General features: G+C 43.1%; 1 protein-coding gene across 1 annotated transcript; it reads left to right on the forward strand.

Annotated features, from left to right (window-relative positions):
* Positions 1 to 230: 230 nt before the first annotated feature.
* thap3 (THAP domain containing, apoptosis associated protein 3) lies at positions 231 to 7,414 on the forward strand. Its single transcript, XM_041205722.1, has 4 exons — positions 231 to 536; positions 2,443 to 2,635; positions 3,555 to 3,635; positions 5,761 to 7,414. Exons 1-4 carry the CDS (start codon positions 463 to 465, stop codon positions 6,079 to 6,081), a joined length of 669 nt encoding a protein of 222 aa, XP_041061656.1. The 5' UTR covers positions 231 to 462; the 3' UTR covers positions 6,082 to 7,414.
* The last annotated feature ends 2,165 nt before the right edge of the window (positions 7,415 to 9,579 follow it).

The following is a 9,579-nucleotide window of genomic DNA, read 5'->3' on the forward strand; positions in this document are numbered from 1 at the left end:
CAAGAAAATACACTTATGCCCATCCAACTCTTGCCCCAGCAACAATCGAGCCACCAAACCATGGGCCACCTGCGGAGCTGTTTGTGACGTCATCACGCATGCCCGAGACTCCGCCCTCCTTGCTCACGAATGCGTCATTGAGCACATACCTCCCCTTGCTCTCCCTCCCCCCCCCCCCCGTGGAAAAAAATCCCAGCAGCTTTTGCGGTAAAAGGGCTCGCGCCTCCGAGATTTTTTTTATATATAATTAATTAAATCTTCTTCCGTAAGTTAAACGCGCGAGGAGCTCGTCCGGGAGCAGTTTGGACTTTTAAATCCGCCATCCTGATATATATTTTCGGGGGGTCGGATGTGTTGGCTATGCCGCCAAGCAACGGCGCCATTTTGTTGTGAGGGGTCGCGGTGGGCCGGGTGTTGCCGCTAGGCCGCCATTATTGTGGGGGGCAGAAGCGGGGCTGGGTCATGCCCAAGTCGTGTGCTGCCTATAACTGTACCAACAGGTACAGCAGCAAAAACAAGGAGCTCACCTTCCACAGGTAAATCAGCTAGGGCCTCAGAATATCAATATATACTGAGAGTGAACAGTTATTTTATAAAATAATGAGGGCATCTTATATAAATTAATTTTATATAAATAATTAATGTGTACAGATACTGTCATAACTACCAACAGCACATCAGGGCCAAGTAACTCACCTGTCACAGGTAAATCAGACAGGGACCCAGAACATCAATACTGTAATTTAAAATGAAAACAGCAAGTGCTTGAAAATCACAGCAGGTCTGGCAGCATCTGACAGAGTTAATGTTTCGAGTCCAATATTACTCTTCTTAAGAACTGTTCCAAAGAAGTCATATTGGACTCCAAAGGTTAACTCTGTTTCTGTCTCCACAGATGCTGCCAGACCTGCTGAGATTTTCCAGCACTTCCTGTTTTCATTCAGATCTGCAGCACCTGCAGTATTTTACATTAATAACACTGTAATATGCATGCAGAGAGTGAACAATCATTTTATGTCAATAATTAATTAATGTGTATAGATGTATATCATAACTACCAACAGAATATCAGAGACAAATAACTGATCCATCATAGGTAAATCAGACAGGGACCCAGAATAATAATAATCAAAGTGTAGGTATATACTGGTAATTTTTTATTATCAATGTGTAAAAACGTTGTTATAATACCAAGACATCAGGAATAAGGAGCTCACCTGTCCCAGGTAAATCAGGTGTGGGCTTAGAATGTGAATAATCAAAATAAATGCTGAATAGTCATTTTATATATAGACAAAATACAGTAATTTTATATAAATAATTAATTAATGTGTTAAAGTAATGGTATAAATCATCAACAGCATATCAAGAACAAGTAGTTCACATGTCACTGGTAAATCAGCCAGTAGCCCTGAATATTAATAATCAAATGTTGTATATATTGAGAGTGAGGTCATTTTATATAATGAATTTTTTATGCAGAATGTTATAATGATCTGCCATACATGCCCTGAAAGGGGTTTGGAAGCAGAGTCAATTGGAATTTTCAAAAGAAATTGAATATATACTTAATGATGGCAAATTTGTAGGGCATTGGGAAAGAGCAAGGGAGTGGGACTAATTGGATAACTTTTTCAAAGAACTGGCATAGCCACGATGGGTCCAATGGCCTCTTATTGTGTATGATTCAATGAATTAATGGGTAAAATTACCATATAGCTACCAATAGAATGGGTAGTTCACCTGTTGCAGGTAACCAATAGGGATCAGCATCATTAGTTTCGATACTGAGAATGATCAGCAGTTTATGTAATTAATTAATTTTAAAAGTTTATAACACATCAGAGATAAGGAGCCGAGCTTCCATAGGTCAGTCTGCCTGGATTGTAGAATATTAATAACATATGTAGTGAGAGTGAACAGTCACTGATATAATTAATTAATTTGCAAACTATCAAGTTGGAGTTAAACTTCCACAGGTCAGTCAGCCAGGGACCCACAATAATGATTACTGTAGATCCTGAGAGTTGGTAATGAGTTATATAAATAATTAATATATGAGAGACGCCCCAGGAAATGATAAAAATATATCTAATGGAGTGGCTATACAACATACTGAGGCTGTGAGACTAGACAACAACTTGCGATTTTAACATAGCAAAATTTCTAGGGTTTTTTGCAGGAGCCTGATAGTGGCAGGGACAGTGGATAAGTGTGGATCGATAGTTGGGAGGGAAGAGGGAATCTGGGGGATAACACAGAGTCCAAATTTTTTTTAAAATTCATTCATGGGATGTGAGTGTCACTGGCTGGGCCAGCATTTATTGCCCACCCCTAAATGCACTTGAGAAGGGCATAACTAGGTTCATGGCAGGAGGGGGTGAGATTGGCTGTTTAACATTGGACTGTTTCTTTCCTTGATGCTCTTTCACTGTTGTTCAGGTTTCCCTTCAGCAAGCCAGACCTATTAACACAGTGGATGAACAATGTCGGAAGAGCAGAGTTCAAACCCAACCAACACACAGTCATTTGCTCAGAGCATTTCAAACCAGAGTGTTTCAACACTTGGGGCAATCGAAAGAATCTGAAGCATAATGCCGTACCCACAGTTTTCCGCTACTCCGAGATTGTGAAGGTATTGTATGCATGTAGTTCTGGCCTCTTGCACATCCCCAATTTAAATTGCTCAACCATTGGTGACCAAACCTTCAGCTGCCCAGAATCGAAGCTCCAGAATTCACTCTCTAAAGCCGTCTGCCTCCCCATCTCTCTCTCTCCCTTTAAGATACTCTTAAAACCCACCTCACCGTCTCTCCTGATATCACCTATAAGACTCGGTCCCAAACCTTGTTTGATAATTTTCCCATGAGTGCCCTGGGATGTTTAACACATCGAAGGCATTGCATACGTTCAAGTTGTTGAAGTGGAGAAGAGTGTGGAGGGACTGGGTGGCACAGGGGAGTAAATGCTGGCCTTTCACCGCTGGGACCTGGTTACAATCTAAACCGAGGCGAGAGCTTACACTGGCTGCAAAGGTTGGGCTTTTCAACCTAATCCCAGGAGGCCCATTGCGAGGCTGTAGGATGGCATATGTGCAGAAGTAAGCTCTCCACTAAGGCTGGGGGCTGAGGCAGTAGAACAGGAGCTGGATTCTGCATTCTCTGCTGTGTGGCCTGTAGTGCTCAATCCTATTGCTGACAACTAGAATGAGAGGTTTTGCTATTTGAATATCTCAATGTGGAATGGTTGCATCTTTCTGGGGCTTTCACTCTTGATTGCTCTTCAGTGACCTTTGTAAGTGTATTGCATGTGGATAGACTCCTGGGGGGGTGGTGACGTGATGCTGCCATAGTCAAACAGCCCACCTAAACTCACTTTTGAGATTCTCCAGTGAAGAATGCGTTTTTTTGCAGGGTGCCTGAAGATTGATGGTGCCTGTGGAATCCATACCTGAGTCAATCGTTACTTCTATGAGATTTTGAATAAAGATCTTTGACTCTTTCTCCCCTGTTCTAAAACTATGGTCCAAGGTATGATCTTGTTTGTTATTTCAGCAGAGGCATCGGGCAAGGAAAAAGTTGAAAATGGCCACAGATGTGACAAATCCTGAAGTAACTGAGGAAAAAGTCGAGACGGTAGGTATTTGGTTTAGTTGCAGCATTTCAACTCAGAGTGTTTTGATGCTCTGAGGAGTGGAATACTCATCCAGGTGGGGAAACAATACTCAGATTTGACTCGGGTTGGTTGGGGGGGTGGGGGAATGCTGCAGAGATGGTACTGCTCTCACACCTTTGAGCCAGAAAGTCGTGAATTTAAGTCCCAGTCCAAAGACTTTATGATCCAGGCTGATTGTCCAGCAGTGTACGGGGGTGGGGGGAGAGCTGCACTGTCAGAGATGCTGACTCTTGGATGAGGTGCCTTCCCAGATGGATGTAAAAGCGCTTATGGTCTTATTCTGACAAGAGCACAGGAGTTTTCTCCACCATCCTGACCAATAATTATCCCTCATTAAAAGGAAATATTCTGGTTACTATCACAGCGGTGCTTGTGGGAGCTTGCTGTGCACACATTGGCTGCCACATTTCCGACATTGCAGCAGTGGTTACACTTGTAAAGTGCTTTGCGACATCGGTGGACATGAAAGGAGCTATTTAAGTGCAAGCCTTCCTTGTTTGAACTCACGGGTGCCATACCATGGATTCCTGCTGAGGATTCTCCACGCAGTGAACTAGTTATACCAGCTGTGCCTATGAGGGAGATTCCAGGCAAAGGCCACATGGGGAGGGAGGACGATCTGAAAGTGTGGATCGCTGTCATTCATCCTTGTGCTGGGCACAGCTGCAGCCACAAACTCAGGCAGCTCCGCTCTGTTTACACTTAAAATTCTTTCCCATTAGTTTGAATATTGTGGGCTGTTTTTAGCTGTCACCTCATTGGTGGATAAATTCTGTTCCACCTGGCACTGCTTATAGTGGGTGTATTCATGTGAACCTGATTTGCCTGTGATACGCAGTGGCTGGTCATATTATTACGGTACTCTAATTTATAACGTGTAAGTTCGTCCTTTGTGGTGTCCTTTTTCCACTGTTACATAGACTTATACAGTATTCACAGTATAGAAACAGGAGGATTCAGCCTGACTGTCCATACAAGTGTTTGTGCTCCACACGACTCTCCTCCAAGCTCTCTCCATCTCACCCAGTCGGCATATCCTTCTATTATTTTCACCTTATTTAACTTCCCCTTAAATCCATCTATGCTATTCATGTGATTTTAGCTGGTCCTATATTATATATTCTCAGCAATCCACTGAGTGAAGCTGCTGAGTTAAAGTAAGAATTGTGTCAAATATGCCTTTTGAATTCCTACCCACTGAGATGGTTTAAGGCTTTGAAACTAATTTCACTTAACAGCCAGAGAGAGGAACCTTTCATTCCACGTGGCTGGGCTGCATTTAAATACTGATTCCAAGAATGCAAAGGCATTGTTGTTTCTAGCTCCACTCTGTCCTGCTGTCATTGCTTAGTATAGACTCTAACGCCCGCATTGCTTAGTGGGGATTCAAAGGCCTTAAATACTCAAAAAATAATTGAACATCATTGGAAACCTAAAATGTAATATTGCGGATGCTGGAAACCTGAAACAAAAATAGAAAATGCTGGAAATATTCAGCAGGTCTGGCAGCATCTGTGAAGAGAAAAAAAGAGTGTTAAAGTTTCAGGTTAATGATCTTTCTTCACAAGGTGTTGTTTACATTTTACTGATATGTTTTTCTTTGGAGTTAAGTGCACCCTAAGAGGGTGCAAACTAGTGAGTAAACACGACTGTTTTCCCCTGAAAATAAATGGTGGGTTTAATACGCTAAAAATGGCAACTTTGAAGTTGATAATGATGTATTTGGTTAATGATTAGTGCTTTTAACCCAGCACAGGCAGCTGAAGTGATGGGAACTGTATATACAAATTAATGTAATGTGATGTAAACTTTATCATTGACCCTCAAAATTCCATGATCCCAGTGCAGCCCAGGAGGACACAGGCTTGGGTGCTCCCACATTACTGACATAATGTTGAGGGGAAAATGACCACACATCTCTGCAGGGGGGAAATGGTCACACAGGACTCCAGGGGAGCATATGGCCATGTGCATCTGCAAGGATGTGAGTTGGTCACCCATAGCTGCGGGGGTAAGCACGTGGTCCTGTGTGTCTGCCCCGGTGATGAGCTTTTATTTTGTTAACTCAGATTTCTGTTCCCTCAGGTGCCCCTGCCCTCGTCAAGTGCAGGACAGGAGAACCTGCTGCAGGCAACCCCAGAGAAAGGTGCTCCCTCCGAGGGCAGTGCTGACCACACTTATGCTGCCACCAACCTGGGCATGATGAAGAAGAGGTTGTTTTCTGCCCTGGAGAAAAATGAGAAGCTGAGGAAACGGCTGAAGGTGAAGCAGGAGGAGATGAGGAGGATGATGAAGAAGTGGCAAGCGGTTAAGGATGAGCTGGAGGATCTGAGAGCCAAGAGTTTGTTGACAGCCAGCGGACTGAACCTCGCAGGCATAACCCAGCTACAGCGTTGTATGAACTAAATCACTGATTGTTTGGAAGGGACAACTTGCAGAGTCTCCATGAGGTCCACAAGGTAAAACTAGCAGTGTCAACTTGCTGGTGCAAAAAGACTGCAGTAAATGAAGCTTGAACAGTTTAAAGGGGGAAGTACAGACAGTCGTTCTTAATCCAGAAGTGATGACTGGGATGTAAATCAAGCTGGTCACACTACGACTAGTCTCTCCCCTCCATGATTATAACCTGCCGTGCTGTCCTCCTGATCCCAGGGAGCTTCTCAGCAACTGAGTGGAAAGGAATTCTAGCCGTGGAGTGTCGCAGGCCAGCATGTCAGGGAGAGACCCATGATGACAGCCAGCTTGGGATCACAAGTCTCTGACCTTTTGGACCATGTTGCACGTCAATAAGAAGCCCTGATGTTCAAATTATGCTGTGCTTGCGTGCCCAGAAATCAGATTTATTTTCTTATATGTGAGATGCCTTGATGCCCAGACTGTGAATTCCTTTGCTGCTCTTCTGTAATATCTCCCAGTTTAATTCCTTCTACAAGCTCCTGTGCTGTTAATGTAAAGCAGCAAATCCCTCGGGTAGTAACTGCTGGGAGTAAGGAAATCTGTACATTGTACATCAGTTCGAGGTACAGATCTCAGACAGTTTAGTTGAGCCTGTGTTTTTTAATTGCTATCTATTGTCGCTGATATCAGTCGTGTTGGAACACGATTCGGATGCTGTCTAGTGCCATTCTGATCGAACCTTATGAAGAATAAAATCTCTCTATATTGTCCTTATATATGCTGCTGACAGCCCTGTGGGCTAAATACTGGCCTTCTGTCTCTGGGACCTGAATTCAAATCCAGTTCAGATTAATAGGCTGAAAGACTCCTCTGACTGCAGGTTCTAAGATTCCTGCAGCCTCCAGCCAATTCCCCTTGGACAGCAGTCTATAGCAGTCTAACTGTCCCAACTCCAGATGAGATCACACTAAGCTGATGCATTTACTGAGAGAGGCCACAAGGATGGCTATTATATGAAACATGTCAGACTGGTACAATTGGGGTATTCTGCCAGAAGCTGCACTCCATATTTACCCAGTGTATTGGGAGCTTTACTCTGCATTTACCCAGTGTACTGGGAGTTTGACTCTGCATTTACCCAGTGTACTGGGAGTTTTACTCTGCATTTACCCAGTGTACTGGGAGCTTCACTCTGTATTTAACCTGCGCTGTACCTAATCTGGGAGTATTTCATGTCAACCCTGACACTGGATGTACAAAATGAGAAACTGTTTCATTTCCTAAATATCGCTTGCCCTAATTACAAAAAGATGCATATAAAAAAGGTAATTAACAAAGAAAACAGTTGAAATGAATTGAACAAATTAAGCTACTGCATCAGTGAATAAATGCAGTGTGTGCTGTGACCTTGTGCCGGAGAGACCAGTGGGTTACAGGTTCCATTCCTTATCTAGGCTGGTCTCAGCTTTGGGAGGCAGTTACCCTCACTACCACGGGTGCTACCATTAGCCTCAGCACTGTGGTGGTAGGGGGGATGCAATTCCATATCACTATCTAGTGACTTGTGGTTGAAAATGGGTGACCATCAGAATCTGCGTGATTGAATAGTGTGCTGGTATTCAATGTCTCGGCTAATGGGGAAAGTTACCAGAGAGATTGCTCCTAACTTGAGCTGACACCTTCAGGACATGAGGGGAGAAAAGTAGAAAAGAAAATAAAACTGAACAAATATCATGAGGACTTTGAGGCTGATATTGTTAATCTCCTGGCATTGCTCAATCACTTGCTTATGCTTTCAGCTTGAAGTTATAGATCTCTTCCCAATAGAATGGGGCTAGAGGAAGGAGATGTGGACAAGGTTGCCAACTCGACAGATTCGTAGAGGTTTTATCACATGGTCTCCCACCACTATCAGTTCCACACACCCTCCCCCCAAACTCTTCCTTGGTCACTGCCATTGAGGTCCATCTTCATGGCACCCCAAACTCCAGAAGCAGCTGTAATGGGAGAAGGTCAAGTGTCTGGGTGGGTGGATGAAATCAAGTGGGCTGCCTTTTCAAACATTTATCCAATTCCCTTTTGAAAGTTACTGTTGAATCTTTCAGGCAGTGCGTTCCAGATCACAACATGAATATGTCCTCAACTTCCCATTTCTTTTGCCCAGTAGAAACAGTTTCTCCTTATTTATTCTATCAAGGTGCCTCATAATTTTGAACCTTTATTAAATATCTCCTCAAACTTTTTCTGAGGAGAACAATCCCAGCTTCTCTAGCCACTCCGCATAGCTGAAGTTCCCTTGTAAATCCCCTGCGTTCTCCAAATGTACCTTAGACCAGCACTGCTATAATCCCTGACTTGTGCCCAGCTCACTAATCTTGGTTTGGCATCAGTTAGGTTTGCTAAAAGAGAGAACTGCTCCCTGATTAGAGAAAGACCCCTGCCGGAAAACCCACATGGTTGGTGAGAACAGTATCAGGATGAAAACTACAATGCACTGCATGGAAGGGGCAGGCAGAATCAGTGACTGTAGAGGGAATCAAAACCCATTCCACTTTTATGGCCTGTGTGGAAGGAGCATGCAGAGTGGGACTAATTGGATAACTCTTTCAAAGAGCTGCCACAGGCACATTGGGCAGAATGGCCTGCACTGTATGATTCTATGATTTATTTACTGGCAGATCTGTGATTAAATCTTCAATCACTGCAGCCAGCCTGTGTCCTGTATTAGTGAAATATTCAAATCAAAATGAAAATGTATGATTCCAGTTGTGTTTTTCTATTGATGAAATGGCTCAGTGTAACTATGAATCAGGGAAATAACATTTGAGGAATCAATTCAGTTTTGGCTATTCTCCACTGGAGGGTGCTGTTATCTTGCTGCAGATGTCAAATGGAACACCAGATGGCGCTCGATCACTTTTCTTTCACATAAGAGATCATTAGGACTGAATCTAATTTTGGCTTAAATAAAAGTAACCTCATTAGATATTTATCATTCAAATAGATACAGCTCTATCAGTATGCTGAGGTTCAGATATGAAATTAAAGCAGAAAATGTCCTGTGGGTCTGTTAGCATCAGAAAGCGAGAATAGAGTAGCTGATGTAAAAGCGAAATACTGTGGATGCTGGAGATTGGAAATAAAAACAGAAAATGCTGGAAGAATTCAGCATCTGTGGAGAGAGAAACAGACTTAACGTGTCGAGCCCAATATGACTCTTCTTCGGAACGAGAGAGAGGTAAAAATGTGATGAGTTTTAATGCTGTTGCATTAAGGGGGGAGGGGCAGGTGGAGCAGAATAGAAGGTCAGGGATAGGTTGGAGGGCAGAAGAGATTAAAATGCAAATATGTCATGGGACACAAGACAAAGGGAGTGGTAATGATAGTATTAAAGACTAAAGCTTTGGTCCAGAATAGGTGTTAATAGCAGAAAAAGGGTCAGTACTGTCTTAAAACCGAAAATGAGAACAAGGTGCAGATTAGCACTAAGGGGAAAAATTCAAAATG

This window comes from Carcharodon carcharias, chromosome 15 (genome assembly GCF_017639515.1).
Source record: "Carcharodon carcharias isolate sCarCar2 chromosome 15, sCarCar2.pri, whole genome shotgun sequence".
Lineage (NCBI taxonomy): Eukaryota > Metazoa > Chordata > Chondrichthyes > Lamniformes > Lamnidae > Carcharodon > Carcharodon carcharias.